This window comes from Furipterus horrens, unplaced genomic scaffold (assembly GCF_987537825.1).
Source record: "Furipterus horrens unplaced genomic scaffold, mFurHor1.1.pri manual_scaffold_6, whole genome shotgun sequence".
Taxonomy (NCBI): domain Eukaryota; kingdom Metazoa; phylum Chordata; class Mammalia; order Chiroptera; family Furipteridae; genus Furipterus; species Furipterus horrens.
Genome location: NW_028327176.1, coordinates 80,698,474 through 80,715,851, shown reverse-complemented (window position 1 = coordinate 80,715,851; position 17,378 = coordinate 80,698,474). Strand labels below are relative to the sequence as shown.

General features: G+C 36.5%; 1 protein-coding gene and 1 pseudogene across 2 annotated transcripts in view; both read left to right on the top strand.

Moving 5' to 3' along the window:
- SLC9A4 (solute carrier family 9 member A4) overlaps window positions 1–17,378 on the top strand; it is a 77,003-nt gene that overhangs the window by 45,089 nt on the left and 14,536 nt on the right. Inside the window, exons 5-8 of one of the 2 annotated variants that reach the window (XM_090280370.1) lie at window positions 3,559–3,761; window positions 4,378–4,464; window positions 9,279–9,349; window positions 11,682–11,842. In XM_090280370.1, coding sequence (XP_090136496.1) covers window positions 3,559–3,761; window positions 4,378–4,464; window positions 9,279–9,349; window positions 11,682–11,842 — 522 coding nt within the window. Of the gene's footprint in view, window positions 1–3,558; window positions 3,762–4,377; window positions 4,465–9,278; window positions 9,350–11,681; window positions 11,844–17,378 lie in introns of both variants that reach the window. The other variant, XM_090280371.1, reaches the window with a different exon arrangement.
- Window positions 9,678–10,466, top strand: LOC150006606 (THAP domain-containing protein 1 pseudogene; annotated as a pseudogene).

Genomic DNA, 17,378 nt, shown 5'->3' with positions numbered 1-17,378 from the left:
AGAAGGACCACAACTGGCCTCACAAAAAGATATACCCAGAACTGCCAAAATATCTAACTGTATGGATGTCTGACAACCAATGATTTAAAAAAGCCATATTCATCCAGATGGGTAGGAGGGGTGAAGACAGAGAGTCAGGTCAGAGAGGATGCAGTGTATGGTGGCGAGGCAGCAGCAGTGAGTCAGTGGCAGCAGTGGCCAGTGAAACGGACATTTCCACATTCACATGTGGTGGATAAAAATCGAGTGGGAACCTTGGGAATGAGTGATCCTAGCCCCAGGCCAGATCACGCAGCCCAGGATTCCAGTGCCAGGAAAATAAAGCACCATAACTTCTGCCTGTAAAAACCAGTGGGGGTTGGAGAGGCGCAACAAACTGCCAGTTTCTCCAGGGAGTCTATTTAAATGGCCCACACAATCCTAGAACATACACAAACACACCCACTCTAGGAACCACCACCAGAGCAATAGCCAGAAGAGCACCAGTAGAATACAGGAAGGGTGTGAATTGACTGGAAATGTGTCCAGCATTTAGCAAGCCTTCATCAGCCAGGCAGTGGCTTTGTCCCCTCTCTGACCTCTTTCCCACATACAGAGCTAAAAAGCAGTGATGGAAAATAACTAAGGCTCCACTTCATACAACGCAACAGGTAAGCTAAGACAGGGTGTCAAAGCAGCTCTACTTAGTACACAGAAACAAATATAGGGAGGCTGCCAAATTGAGGAGGCAAAGAAATATGACCCAGATGAAAGAACAGTATAAAACCCCAGAAAAAGAACTAAATGAAATGGAGATAGCCAACCTATCAGATGCAGAGTTCAAAACTCTGGTGATCAGAATGCTAAGAGAGCTCATTGAATATGGCAAAGCATAAGGTAAGAAATGAAGGCTACACTAAGTGAAATAAAAAATAATCCACAGGGAACTAACAGTGAAGCGAAGGAAGCCATGGTTCAAATCAACAATTTGGAACATAAGGAAGAGATAAACATTTGACCAGAGTAGAAAGAAGAAATAAGTATTCAAAAAAAACAAGAAGAGAATTAGGAGACTCTGGGGCATCTCCAAAAATGCCAACACCCAAATAATAGGGATGCCAGAAGGAGAAGAGAAAGAGCAAGAAACTGAAAACTTATTTGAAAAAACGATAAGAGAAAATTTTCTTAATTTGGTGAAGAAAATAGACTTACAAGTCCAAGAAGCACAGAGTCCCAAACAAACTGGATTCAAAGAGGATGACACCAAGACACATCATAATTAAAATGCCAAAAGCTAAAGATAGAGAATCTTAAAAGCACCAAGAGATAAGCAGAGAGTTACCTACAAAGAGTTCTCATAAGACTATCAGCTAATTTCTCAGCAGAAATGTTTCAGGCAATAAGGGACTGGCAAGAAGTATTCAAAGTGATGAAAAGCAAGGACCTACAGCCAAGACTACTCTTCCCAAGCAAAGCTATAATTTGGAATGGCAGGGCAGATAAAGTGCTTCCCAAACAAGGTAAAACTAAATGAATTTATCATCACCGAGCCCTTATTATATGCAATTTTAAAGGGATATATTTAAGAAAAAGAAGATCAAAACTATGAACATTAAAATGACAACAAACTCACAATTTATCAACAACTGGATTCAAAAAACAAAATCAAATCAACCAAACAACTAGAATAGGAATAGAATTATAGATATGTAGATCATCTGAAGGGTTATCAGCATCGAGGGGGTTGGGGGAAAATGGGGAAAAGGTACAAAGATTAAGCAGCATAATTGGTAGGTACAAAGTAGACGGAATAGTATAGGAAATGGAGAAGCTAAAGAACTCATATGCATTACCTGTGGACAGGAACTAAATGGAAGGGATTGCTGGAGGTAAGGGGGTTATAAGGTACAGGGGGTAAAGGTAGAAATTGGTACAACTGTAATACCATAATAAATACAATATACTTAAAACTTTTTAATAAATAAATAAATATTAGAAAAATGACTGAGAACTTACTGAACATATCAGTTCCAAATTAATTCAGGATGGGTTTTAGGATCTAAGAAAGAATAAGAAGAAATATTAAAATATTTGTAAAACTTACTCTGAATATCACTAACGGGTGCCCAAGGAAAAAGAGAATTAAGAACATTGTGATAGAAATTTATAATCTTACATCAATTGCTGGCACTATTACTAACTAGTTATTTGACCTTGAATAGATATTTAATGACTCAAAATATTTGTCCTCAACCAGAAAATGGTGGGTGTGGACAAATTTCTAAGATTCTTTTTAGTTCCAATACTAAATCCACAGGGTTATTAAAGTTAATGTCAGAGAACTTAACACTACAAAACTTCAGCCCAGCCAACAAGAATAGAAACCATTTAAAGAAGATTAATATTGTGGATCCTTCCACATTGTTGACCCTTAGTGACCATCCAGCCTAACTTTGTCATCTTCTAACTAGGGGACCTGAGGGAACAGTCACCAAAAGCATGGCTGACTGGGCCACATCACAGTGAGGGACAGAGCCAGGTGTCAGAATCCAGTTCTCCCACTCCCAGCCTGTTCTCATTCTAGCCTGACTCATTCTAGCTAATAATATTTCACACTTATAGAGGCATGTAACATATAAGGGCCTGCTTTATAATTACTTGTATTTATGAAATTAATTCCAATCTTATAGCGACCTCCTGATGGAAATACTATCATTACTTCTATTAAGCAGATGAGGACTTTGAGTACACGGCAAAATTAAAAGCCTTGTCTGAGGTCGCATGACTAGTGAATATGTGAAGGAGTGAGAACAAACAACACAAAATGAAAAAAATTGAATGTAATTGTTTCTTGTGCTGTCATTATGCCTATAATCAAAAGTTGCTTTTTGTGTGGTCGGTGTGATTAGAAGTCACATGATGCTGCTGAAAGATTTGTTATTCTGCAGTGAAACCTCTTGTTTAGCCAAAGCTTTAGTGAAGGGACATTTCCCACTAGGAATCACTGCAGTATTGTAGTAGGTCATGTGCACCAGTTAGGGATGGAAAATTAGTGTAGAAGAAAGTACCTCTGTGTTTTAAACAAGCTCTCCACCCTTAACCCTCCACTTACTGAAAGAAATAAGCCCTTTTCTGGAATTCTTGCCAATATCCTTTTTTGTTTGCATTGAATATCAAGAAGAACCATATCAACCACAAAAGGTTTGTTCACCCCACAGAGACCATAGTCCCTGAGATGGCCACTTTCATGCTGAAAATTACACACCTTCTTTGTTTACTGAATGAGAACATGAAATGATAAAAATATTTTTATTCTTCAGGCAATATCATTGCCTTACCACATTTTAAAAGGGAGAGCAAAAATTATGAGTTATATTAGAAAATATATGCATTTCTCATATCAAAAAGTATCTAGAAAGCTACCAATCTGAAGCACTACTGTCTAGGACAGGCAATTATGGGTGTGATGGAATTTGGGTGGCAAGTTTTGAAGGCACATGAGCACAACCTGGATTCACTAGCATTGTATCTCTACTTGTTCATGACCCTCTGCTCTAATACGTATCTTCCCCTTTTTAGGCGTGTTTGCCCTCTTCTATGTCAGTAACCAGTTTCGGACATTCCCCTTCTCCATCAAGGACCAGTGTATAATTTTCTACAGTGGTGTTCGAGGAGCTGGAAGTTTTTCGCTTGCATTTTTGCTTCCTCTGTCCCTTTTTCCTAGGAAAAAAATGTTTGTTACAGCTACTCTAGTAGTTATATATTTTACTGTATTTATTCAGGTTGGTAGATTTCTTTCATATTTGAAATAAGTAGATTCTTTCAAAACTATGTATTAAATTACTATAACAAAAAGTACATTTTATTTGATTTTCAGATATGATTTTCTATTTTTGTATCTTGTTTATTATTTTGAGAAATTAGACAATATAATCATACTGAAGTTCCAAACATTTTTAGATCATGTCTGTGGTCATTCTTCAAACTCTAAAATATGATGGATTTTAATCAGTAAAACATATTAATCAAAACATTCCTGGGTAACAGTTGAATTATAGCTATTATACTGTGTATTGCTAAAAATAAAATTCTAATTAGTATTAGGTAGTACAAATTTTTATTTTAGCTCAAGCTACCTTTCAGCAAATTGATGAAGGATTATTTAAGGGATGAAACAAAACTCCTTCTTTAAAATATAAAGATAATGCTTATTTTTATTGCAGAATTTAAAATAATTAAAAAGAACAAAAATAAACACTGAAGCATTTACCTAGTAAAAGCTAGTACAAAACAAAGACATAAAAATTGGAAGTTCTAATAGTTTTGTTAATAGATTTGTTCTCTATAATGACAACCTTCACTACAACAAAGCCTTTTATTTTGTTATTTATAATCTAGGGAATCACAATTGGCCCTCTGGTCAGGTATCTGGATGTTAAAAAGACCAATAAAAAAGAATCCATCAATGAAGAGCTTCACATTCGTGTAAGTTATCGCTTTGCCATAATTAAATTAATAAAAAGTTTCCCACTTGCCACCTATGGGAGTCATTTAGGATTTGATGAGATATGTGTACATATCTCTAGATGTAGCCCCTTTCCTCTCCAGCTCCACCAAGAGTGACTGTACCAGTTAGTTCCCTGTTGTTGCTGTAGGAAGTTACTACAAACCTGGTGATTTAAAAAAGCACAACGTTATTATCTTATATTTCTGGAAGCCAGAAGTTCAAAATGGGCCTCTCTGGACTGAAGTAAAAATGTTGTAGGGCTGCATTACTTTTTGGAGGTTTTAAGAAAGAATCTACTTCCTTGCCTCTTTCGGCTTCTAGAAACTTCTGACATTCATTGTCTCCTAGGCTCCTTCCATTCACATACCGGGTAGTGGCTGGTCAGTTTTTTCTCGTGCTGCATCACTTTGATACTGACTCTTCTGCCTTCCCCTTCTGTATTAAAGATCTTTATGATTATATTGGGTACACGTGGATAATTTAGAAAAATTCTCTCTATCTGAAAGTCAGCTGATTGGCAACCCTAAACTGATCTGCTATCTTAATTCATTTTGGATATAAAAGAACTTGTTCACAGGTCCTGGGGATCAGGATGTGGACATGTCTATAGATCATTAGTCTGCCCTCTACCCCTCAAAGATTCATGTTTGTTCCATATTCAAAATACATTAACTCTATCCCAGCATCCCAAAAGTGTCAATTCATTTTAGTATCAACTCAAAGACCAAAAATCTCATTTAAATCATATCTGTTCAAAAGGCCCAAATATTATCATCTCAATCAAATTTATTATCTACAGGCATTGATGATGCCCTGAGTATCATCCATTCTGAGGCAAAACTCCTCTCCACCTCTAAACCTGTGACACTCAAGAAACAAGTTACAGCTCCCCAAATACACTGGTAGGACAGTCATCAGATAACAGCTATGTGCACTCGTTTTCAAAAGGGAGGGGGAAATGAAAGGAAAAAAGGAGTGATCTATCCCAAGCAAGTTTCTCAGTTCACCTGGGAAAACTATTTGGTTTCCAGGCCTGAGAACAATCTTTTGTGGCTCTTTGTACCACCTTCTTGATTCAAACTCCTCCTTCTGAGTCATATTTTCTTTTTCATGAAAGGTGGCATGGTTGGATTTCATTAGTTTGATTGGCCTATTTCTTGCTTGCAGAGTTTTGGGAATCTAAAAACCTTCTTTTATTTTGCCTTCTCTCCTTCCCTTTTGGTCCAAGCTGGCAGTATTTCTGAGAAGGAAAGCAGAGTTAGTAGAAAATATATATTAAGAGCTTTGTTTTCTGTGGGAACTGGCTAGGCAAGTCCACAAACTGGAGACTAAGTCATTAAGAAGGTAGACTGAGACTCTTAGGCATGAGCTACAGCCACTGTGCACATGTGGAGACCTCAGCTTCATTCTTCAGTCCTTGCAACTGATCAAGTCAGTCCCACCCAAACTATCTCCCTTACTTAAAGTAACTGATTCTGAACTTTAATCATATCTACAAAATGTCTTTACTGCATTGCTATATTAGTGTTAATAATACCTGGCGACTAGGCTAGATAATTTTACACATCAAGAAACTATCACTGTGACTAATATTGAGAGTTGTCCTACTTGGTTCTAAAATCATTGTTCAAATGTAACATGGGATCCCCTGATCTTCCTGAAGTTTTAATTAGAAACGGGTAAAGGTTTCTACTACTTCTGCAGATCTAGTGGCAGTTTTTAGTGAAAATATTCAAGTCTGGTAATGATAAGAATGAAATTGAGCATGGTTTCTACCTGTTCAATACATTAAATATGGTATTGAAAGGATGTCATTTGTATGGCTCCAGGGAATAAAATACGAACTAATATATAGAAGATATAGGGAGACAGACTTCAGCTCAGTGAATGAAGAGCATTCTGACCTGTTTTTTATATGACATGCCCAAAGTCAAAATGGATCTGTGCAAGTAATAATTGGGAACACTGGCATAGTTTTAGAAGGCTAAATATTTGAGAGGATGATTGACTTATAATTTTTAGGTTTCTTTCCTCCCTGAGATTTTATGATTCTAAAGCTGGAGAAATTGCTGAAATCATTCAAAATCAGCCCTGAATTTCATAGCCAAAGCTATCTGAGAAAATAGGGTAATTAAGTTCGAAGAAACCCAAACCAAAAATTTTCAAGGTCATTCAAAAATATTCAATAGATGAGGACGGGGAGTAAACTTTGTAAAATAAGTAATGCTTTAACCTAAGTACAAAATTTTGTTTTTGTTTTTGTTTTTTTTTCAGATTTAATGTGTTTTATTGATTAAATTATTACATTTGTGCCAATTTCCCTTCCCTCTGCTCCCCTCCACCCGGTGGCCCCCCTCCCTCCAGTTGTCCCCCCCTTTTAGATTATGTCCATTAGTTGTGCATACAGTTCCTCCCAACCTCTCTCCGTCTATTCCATTCCCTCCTACCTTGATCCCCAATTCCTATATCATCTCCCTCCCTTTCCCCATTCCCCCTCCCTGTTGACCTCCCCCCAATATGCTTCCCGTACCCACAGTTCCTCTTCCACTCTCGTTGCCTATTTAGTTTGCCTTTGTTTCATCTCCCTAGCTTCTGTTTTTTTTTTTAAACCAGTCCCTTTAACATCTCATATAACAGTGGTTTGGATCTAATGAACTCTTTCAGTTTTATTTTGTCCTGGAAACACTTTCTCTGTCCTTCTATTCTGAATGACAATTTCGCTGGATAGAGTATTCGTGGTTGTAGGTTTTGGATTTTCATTACTTTGAATATTTCTTGCCAGTCTCTTCTTGCCTGTAGGGTTTCCCTTGAGAAGTCAGCTGATAGTCTAATTGGGACCCCTTTGTACATAATTCTTTTCTTCTCTCTTGCTGCTTTTAAGATTCTCTCTTTATCTTTAATTTTTGACATTTTGATTATAATGTGTCTTGGAGTGGTTCTCCCTGGGTCCAGTCTCTTGGGAACTCTCCTTGCTTCCTGGACCTGCAGGTCTATTCCCTTCCCCAAGTCTGGGAAGTTCTCCTTTATTATATTTTCACTCAGATTTTCAAGTTCTAGTTCATCTTCCTCATTCTCTGGCAAACCAATGATTCTTATGTTGGGCCTTTTATAGCTGTCCCAGAGGTTTCTGATCCTTTCATTGTTGCTTCCCATTTCCTCTCGCTGCATTGGTTGACTGCTTGTTCCTTCTCCATATTCCAGTTTGTTGAAATGAACTCTGGATTTTATTTCCTTTCCTTCTGTCTCGTATGCTGTTTTGTTCCTTTCGTTATGAAAGTTTTTCGCTTCTTTCATATCTTTTTCCTGCTCTTTTGTGAATTCTGTAAGCCACCTGATAACAATGGCCCAGAACTGAGCCTCTGACAGGTTTCTTATCTGTTCATCTGTCAGGTTCTCTATCTGCTGCCTGGTGAGTTGTGTTACCGGTATTTCTAAAGTTGCCTGCCTCATTTTGACAGATGCGTTTTGTTTTCTTGGGCTGGCTGTCGGGGGCAGTGCCTGTGTACGCGTCACAAATCAGCGACCGGCGCCTGCTTGTCCGCGACCTATTTCGCAGCCCTGTGGTGCTTTCTTTGGGGGCGGGGGTCCAAGATGGATTCACACAGTTATTCAGCTAGGAGACCGGGATCCGTCCTCCCGCCCCCCTGGGCCTCACTGTTCAAGGCGATGCGGCGGCCGCTCTTCCCAGCTCCAGAGTCGCGCACGCCAGGGGCTTGGCCGCCGGGACTCCTCGCCGGGGTCGCACCGCCGCTCCGGGTGCGACCGCAAACAGCACTGCCCACTTTAACTCTTACCTGCCCAAATGGCACCGCTGGTTTATAACTTCATATGTTGGACTTCCGTGTAGTTTTATTTTCTGGAATTTCTAGTTATCCTTTGTTTTGAAGTAGTTGTATTCCTCTATAGTTGTAGAGGGAGACCTAGCGTGTCCGTCTAAGCCTCCATCTTGGCCGGAAGTCCCAAAATTTTGTTTTTATCTTTATAACATTTGTTCATTATTTTGAAAAATTAGAGATTGTATATCTAAGATGATAACAATTGGATATTTCCTTCTTTCTTATTTATTTTTATTTTTTTCAAGAAAGTTATAATTATTGGTAAAATGTGCACCAATTAAGTATTTCAAAATTTAGTATTTTACTGTATTTTGCAACAAAATTAGAAGCTAGTATAAACTTTAATGATTACAAATTCAAATTGTGTGAAAACTATTAACTCATACATTTTTAATGGATTGCACTTTTTTTCTACATTTCTATAAATAATTTGGATAAGTCAAATGTAGTATAGTTGGCTTGAATCATCACAAAATGTCAAATAAAGAATTAGGCATATAGGTAAATTTTATTGTTATATGTTATTATAATAGAATATCTGTAGTACTGTATTTTTAGAAAACTGTATAAATTGGATATTGGCATTTTCTCTTTTTTGCAATGACATTAATAATAACAGTTAATAAGCTTTATACTCACATGATTTCAGTAATGAGATATTTCCTAGATAATTCTAGAAATATACTACTCAAAGGAAATGATAGATACTCTGTTTTTATTGCAAGTTATGTGTATTATTAAGGAACTGTTTTCTACAGTCATTGAATCATAAAACAAAGTTAAATTACTATGCAAAGAATTTATAATTTTTAGTTATATGAACAGAGTGATAGAAAAGAGGATATGCTCCAGAGAATTAAGGACTCTTTTGTTTTCCAAAGTGTATCAGATTCCCTTGTGTGTCTTTTAGAGTTAACAATTCAAAAGCAATCATTTTCTTATGTTTGATTTGGCAGTTAATGGATCACTTGAAGGCTGGAATTGAAGATGTGTGTGGGCAATGGAGCCACTACCAAGTGAGAGACAAGTAAGAAGACTGAGGGTTTCACTATTTAGGAAGCATATTTATGGCATAGGGAACCTCAAAAGGTTACATTGGAAGCTGAGCATAAAACTAGAAAGAATCTAGAGGAAGGGGACTGGGAAGATAAAGGGACTGGAAGCTATGCCATACAAAAAGCAGGTAGAAGGTCTTTCTGCTAATGCAAACAACAAAACGGGCACACCAGCCACCCCCAAGTAAGGCTAACATCACTGTAATTGTTGGCCAAACCTACAGAAGAAGCGAGGGTGTCAAAGCGGAGAGCAGCGACATTGATAACAGCTTCACCAGCCTGCCGCGGCAAAAGAAGTGAAACGACCGAGGACTGGAAGGATGGTGCAGTCCTGTTCCGCCTACGGCTGCAAGAACCGATACGATAAGGATAAGCCCGTTTCTTTCCATAAATGTCCTCTTACTTGACCCAGTCTTTGTAAAGAATGGGAGGCAGCTGTCAGAAGAAAAAACTTTAAATCCACCAAATATAGCAGTATTTGTTCAGAACAATTTACTCCAGATTGCTTTAAGAGCGAGTGCAACAAGTTACTAAAAGAGAATGCTGTACCCACAATATTTCTTTGTTCTGAACCACATGACAAGAAGGAAGATCTTCTGGAGCCGCAAGAACAGCTTCTCCCATCTCCTTTAACACCTCTCATTTCCCAGGTTGATGCTGCTATTGGATTACTAATGCCTCCTCTTCAGACCCCTGATAATCTCTCAGTTTTCTGTGATCACAACTATACTGTGGAGGATACAATGCACCAGAGAAAAAGGATTCATCAGCTAGAGCAGCAAGTCGAAAAACTCAGAAAGAAGCTCAAGACTACACAGCAGCAATGCAGAAGACAAGAACAACAGCTTGAAAAATTAAAGGAGGTTGTACACTTCCAGAAAGAGAAAGACATATCAGAGAGAGGCTATGTGATTCTGCCAGATAACTACTTTAAAATAGTTGAAGTACCAGCATAGAAAAAATGAAACTTGTATTGGTTTTTAATGGGGCAATACCACATACCCTCTTCTAGCCTATAAAGGAGTTTCATCTGAGAAAACAACACTTGATTACTTGTATAAAAACAATTCAGAATATTTTTAAAAAAATAAATTAACTGTATACTGTAAAAAAAAAAAAAAAAAAAAACAGGTAGAAAATAAGAATGACTCTCAGATTTCCAGTTAGGGAGTCTAGGGAGATAACAAGGTCATGGTTAAATTTTTACACTATAGACAAATGTTTAGAGTTAAATAACAGATTCTGTTTAATATGTCTTGAGTATCTATTCAGCCCTTTTGAAATTTAGTCTCAGGTTTAGGAGGAAGATTGGCTGGAGATTACGTTTTTGAGTTTTCAGAGAGTGTTTGGTAACCAACACCATGGTCATGGGTAAGGTCAATGACTGAGGACAGGACTCTGAGAAACCTCCATTTCTATTGGGCAGGTAAGGAAGAGGAAGAGTGAAGGAGACTCAGAAGAAGAAATTAGGGAAGCTGGAAAGGAATCCTGTGTCAATCAGGACATGGAGGGCATGGAAAAAATGACCCAGGGGTGCATCAGGGGAAGCCACATGGCCAGTAAAGCAAGGGGAGTGGCAACAAGTAAAGCAGGCAGACAAATTACTTCTTGAATGTAAAATGATTGGAAGTGTTGAAAATTTCTACTCCAAACAAGTGGCCAACTCTGAATGTATCAACATATCCATGCAGCTGTCTAATGGGTCAGCTAGAAGTTCACTACAATAATCAGCAGCCATCAGCATCTAGCCTGTTCAGATTCTCAATCATTCAGACTATCAAGGTATATGTGGAGTCTCACCACCACCCTTTTAATTGGCAGAATTGAAAATGATCTGCAGCATAGTGGGCAAAACTACTGTAACCACAGGGCTGTTTAAACTTAATGGCTTTAGTTTGGATAGGCCAGTATCACAGCAAGTACAGCTGCCACTGTTATGAGCTATTAGAGTGAAAGACTTGTTCAAAAGCCTCAACCCTTCATTTCTCTTTTCATAATTGTAGCTGAGCTAGGCTGTGCCTACCCAGATCCCCATTTATACACAATTTTTGTCTTGATTGTAACCTGTGCCTCCCTTTTGTTTAGTTGATTTTTGCTATATTTAAGCCAGTAAGCTATTCTTTCTTTATTTTAGAAAACATATTAATTCCATGATTTAAAAAATGTTCAATAGCTATGAACTCCAGGCACTGTGTTGATGTTTCTCAGACTAAAGTTAAGTAGTAATTTGTTCTAAGAAAAGTACATACTTGCATAACACATACAGAGATTAAAGATGTTTAGAATGTTGGTTTTCATTTTTAGGTTTAAGACGTTTGATCGTAGATATTTACGGAAAATCCTAATTCGAAAGAACCTGCCAAAATCAAGCATTGTTTCTTTGTACAAGAAGCTGGAAATAAAACAAGCTCTTGAGATGGTAGAAACTGGGAACTTAAATTCTGCAGTCTTTTCCATACCTCATCCGTAAGTCACGTCTGCTCTTTGATCTAGATTATTTTTCATTAAAATTTTTTTCAATTGTATTTACTTTCTAAATTATTTTGTATTAGTTTCAGGTGTAGAGCATAATGGTTAGATAATCATATAATTTACACAGTGATCCCCCCAATATTTCAAGAATCCACTTGGCTCCATGCATAGATATTACAATATGATTGGCTATATTCCCTGTGCTGTACTTTACATCCCTGTGACCATTCTCTAACTATAATTTGTACTTCTTAATCCCTTTTTCACCCAGCCCCCCAACATTTCTCCCCTCTGGCAACCATTGATCTAGATGCTCAATGTCAGTATTCCAAGGGGCACTAACATTAATTTTTACTTAAAGATAATACTTGGAATGAAGAAACACAAATATAAGAAAGAAATCTTGAAAAAAAAAGATAATCTAAGTCTTAGATCATCTAAGCTTAGCCATGCTCAACCTGTTTCACTTAATTTCTGCAAATTGCCTTTTTTGGGGGGAGGGAGAGGCAAGTGAATTTATAGAATCACAGCATATTTTACAAGACTTATCCTTTCTCTTCCTGATTAGAAATCTCTACCCTTCAACCTTAGTTTATTTGATTCTGGTAATCCTATCATTGCATTCCTCCTGAGTTATTTCTTTCTCTCTTGTATGAAGAGAAACCAAGTCAGCATTCTGAGGTGCTAACTTGGATTTCAGAGTGGTGGTAGCAAGAGGTGTGGTAGCAAGAGGTGTGGTGGTTGGTGGGCTATTTAAAAAGAAAGGTGAGTTTGTCATTGCGTCTAAAGCCAAAAGACGTGTGTGAGATTGTGAGATTTTCTTTGAGTCTGTGTGAGACTAACTTGTAATAGGATCAGGGAGAGGACTGGCTTCCCACAGAACAGAGAGCCTTAGGGAGTTGGTGTAGGGAGGGGTAAGACCTGTATATACATCTGTCATTACAATATAAGTCCCTTTGAAGCACGGAACTTCTATTGGAGCATTGGAAACCAATTATCTTAAGATGTGGGTAGATATTTTCCAAGCTGCTTTACCTCTCTGACATTTAACAAGAGTCCCTTCAATATCACAAGAATTAATTTATCCCCTCCCCCACCCACAGATATCCAGTTTTCTTCCAGGAAACAATTTTTGAGTTGAGAAAATTAATCAGAGTGTAAATCTAAGATATATTTAAGTGTTCAGCTGGTAAGAATACTTGATCAAGAGCCTTAATAATGTCTTCCTGTTTGAAAACCTAGTTGAGAGAACAGCTCAGAATAGATAGAAATAAAATTGTCACTAATGCCTGAGTGTTGCTTCTCATCCCTTACATGTTAATGAATCAGAAGCACTATTGCCTGTCTTCCATGGCATGGGAAAAATCTAACAGAGTGGTGTCCCTGAGTGTGTCCAGTATAAATAGAAAGATGTCTGCCTTATTTTTCAGTGAAATTGTTTTTGTGGTTGGTTTATTTTTGTGCTGCCCATTACATGGCTATAAGGAAACTTTGGATACTAAATTGGGAATGTGTTAACAAGTATTTATTGGCAGTGTCATGCTGAGCCATATTAGAACTTGAAGCAGAAGGAAACATCAGTAAATATTGACCCTGTCATTATTTAAAATGTTGATATTTTATCCATCATGGATTTTTTGCATTGACCTTTATTTTCTAAAATATTGCATTCATATCTGACTTAACTTGATTACTGAACTTTGATGAAGAGGCAGGGTGCAGAGAGGGGTAAGAACTGTATATAATTTTTTTGGTATCCTCTTATCAGAGGCAGGTACCTCACTCACCTCGCCTTAGTCCCAATCCTGTTCCTATTGTGTGAAAGCAAACACAGTCCCTGTCTTCATGGAGCTGGGTCATGACATTAATTCAAAGGGTTACATTAATTTTAAAAAAAGGTCACAAACATATAATTCTAAAGTCTAGGGAGCTATGAGAGTATAAGAGGTGAAATTCATCTGTTCCCCAGGCATTTGACCTGCTCACTGAAGGGCGAATGAGAGTTAATTCAATGCGGAATAGGGGGGCTGGACAGGTTCAGGCAAGTTAAACTATTAAACACTTCCTCAATTGGTTTGCTTACAAGTTATGTGAGCACTTGGTATAGGAATGTGGAAGCTCTTATCTTTATTGAGAATCAATCTATTCTGTACTAAAACATAATTTGAATCTCTGTATTACTTTGCATTGGTCATGAACAGTTGCCCCAGTTTCTGACTTCAGGCAATATTTAAGCCAGTTTTATTTGGAGGGGGTGGGGGCTTCTGTTCTGTCAATTATATTTTCAGACAGTTTTAAGACGTTGATTCAAGATTAGTAAGAGAGCCTTATAGGTGAGAGACAAGTATTTTCCCATCTATAATCCAAACTGGGGTGGATAAAAGAAAATTTAAAACATATTAATTCAAGTTCAGTAGTTAAATTGCATCTATTTGATTTCATCTGAAATATGCAGGACCACAAGCAAAAAGAAATTCTCCTAATATCAAGGCAGCTAATTTCTTAATAAACAAACCTTCATACAATAATAGGAAAAAGAAGTGTGTATTCTGCTCACTTTTTATTATTCTGTATGAAATGAAAACAGAAAAATGAACATATATTTTTTCTTTATAAGTTTAAGAAATTGTTCTTAAACTTAAATTTGCAAACTAAGGAGAACCTCCCACCAAAAGTTATAGATAGCACAGTGCAGATGGTGTTGATTCCATGGAATTTTATTACTTTTGCATGCATTATTTTATTTGAACCTCAAAACAATGCTATGGAATAGGTAGAGTATGTATTTGAATTATTATTTTAAGTATGAGGCATCTCATTTTACCAGTGAGTAGTGCACTCTTAGAAATATCAAAGGATAGAGGCTCAGATTGATTAAAACTGTGGAAGCTTTAAAAAATATTTAGTTTAAGACCATTAAAAAGATATTGAAATATTTATAAATTTATAGGCATAGAAAACTACAACCTACAACTTTAAAATACTATATTTAACAACTCCCAAATAATTTTAGCATGTCACTTATAAAAAGAATAAATTTATTATAGTTTAAGAAATTTTTTATTTAATCATATTTTGACAGGTATAAGTTTCTCCTTATATGTTCTTATACTGAAGACTCTAGAATGAAGACTGATGTCATATTCATTCCACAATGGAACATGGTGTGTGGGAAATTGGGCCTTCTTCTCTGCCACTCTTCATTCATTTTAAGTTTTGGTCATCTTTGTGACCTTCCTAAAAAGTCATTCCAATAAATTCAAGGGAAAAGAAAGGACAACAGGAGACCACAGTCACAGAAAAGCTGTTGGACACATTGTTTACTCAGTGGGCATATCCTTCAGTCATTTTATCATGTATTTCCCATGGATTTCATGTATAAAGCTAGTAAAAGAGGACGGATTCTTTTAAAAGAGTCAGGATATAGTATTTAATTTTTTGCAAATTAATATTATGGCATGAACATAACATCTGCCAGATTTTATACCTATATTGTTTGGAATTGAAGCCTCTTTTTACATTATTTTAGCATCTCATTTTTAAAATAAAAAAAATTAAGAGAAATGTGAACCTTTTATTCAAATACATTTAGATTCAGTTCTTTCTTTTTGATTTTAATAGCCATGAAATTACTATTGGACTTTTATTTATGGTGACAGACTTTTTTTTTTTATGGATAATGAATGACGTTTCAAGAGACGAAGGTCTTTCAATTTATAAGTTTACTTTTTTTGACTAATAAATTATTAACATTCCATTTTTCTAAGGATTGTATCCATTCTGTGTTCCTGATATAATTATTTCCAGGATAATTCTGCTAATCAAGTGGCATGTAGAAAACTCCAAGTGTCACCTTGACCAAGTTAATAATTCATCTGTATGACTTTAGAGCTGCAGCTTCTCAGTGTGGATCAGTGAAAGGTGATGCCTTTGTGATACCGGTATTATATATCCAACCAGCAGCCTGAATGGACTTTTAATTAAGTTTGGTCTTTCCCAAAGTGCCCAACTGTAAACCAAGGAGCCTGCCAAGTTAGATCTATTGCTATCTGAAGTTTAATTTTAACATTACCTTTACCAATGGTTTTTCCTACTTGATTGTTTTGTTATGCATACAGAAAATGAAACTGTTTCATTAGCTGTTGTTTTTATTTAGCACTAGATTACTTCCACTATAATAAAAGAATGTGTTGATATTGTTGGAATAAATCAGAATATTTTATTTTAAGGACATTTAAACAGTTAAGTTGAAATGCCCTTACAAAAATGTTCAGTTCCCCTAAGGTGGTAACCAAATATCAATAGTGTTGACATTTGTATCTCTAAGATATGGAAGCTCTGATTTCAGTGACTATGTAGAAAGGGTATTAGTCACTGTACAGATAAAATTGCTAAACAAATCCTGACATACTGTGATAGCCAGCATTTAAGTCCTTAAAAATCTTTTACCAGTTGTACATTACTTACAAAATGTCCATGTTATTCAGGGTTATGTTGCTACTGATGCTTGAGGAAAATATTTAAAAAGTGGCCTGTATGGAAACTAATAACTACTCATCTCTTTGATCAATTATCCTAAGACCATTGCAAGCAGATACAAGCACAGCAGTGCCCTTATGCATTCAGAAGAGCTACAGCAAGAGGTTTAGGAAAAAAGAAAAGTCAAAACTCCGTAAGGGTTTATATCACACTGTTAAGGGAGATGATGACATTAAATATGGGTTTAATTTTCTTTAGTTCTCTCTTTTTAGGTCTTATGTTCTGCAGTGAGCATATATTACTCATAAAATAGTAACAGAAATTACCTCCACTAAATTGAAATGATTGAAATCAAATATGTTTGTTAATGCAAATTCTGCGCATAGCAATCTCATGACTTTGCAATCCTCAGAAGACAATTGTGCATTGACTGCTAATCTGGGCATGACTTGGTCTTTGAACCCTTTCAGGGGGGCTGTGGGGGACTCCTGGTGAAGGACAACGTGGGGAGCTGGTCTGGTGGGGGCAGTGAGCAGCCAACTGTTTCTAGAGTCTCACAGATAAAAATGTTCTAATTCTCTTTGTAAAAAACGATACTAGTTTCTTAGGATGTTCTTTAACCAAAGATAAAACCCCTAAAGGAACAGTCCCAGAGTAGATGTACTAATAAAGGTACTTGTAACATTTTAATACCTTTAATTTAATGCTACTCAAAATGTGGTGTGTGGATAGCACTGTCTGTGAGCTGTTTGTCACTTGTCCACCATAAGTACAGTGCTAATTAAGAATAGCCTTAAAACAAAAAAAAAAAAAGAATCAGTTTTGAATGAGTAATCTTATTTCTGTTGAATTTAATAGTAAAACATTTGGTTTGCAGTTTATGGTATTTTTTAAAATTTTATTTTCTAATAATTGACATATTATTTTTATAATCATGTTTGTTTATAGCAAATACAGAGGGAAAAAAACTGATTTGTCACCACCTTAAGCTCCTTTTAAAAAATGAGTTATAATATTTTCCATATTAAAGCTAAAGGCAAAGAAAATATA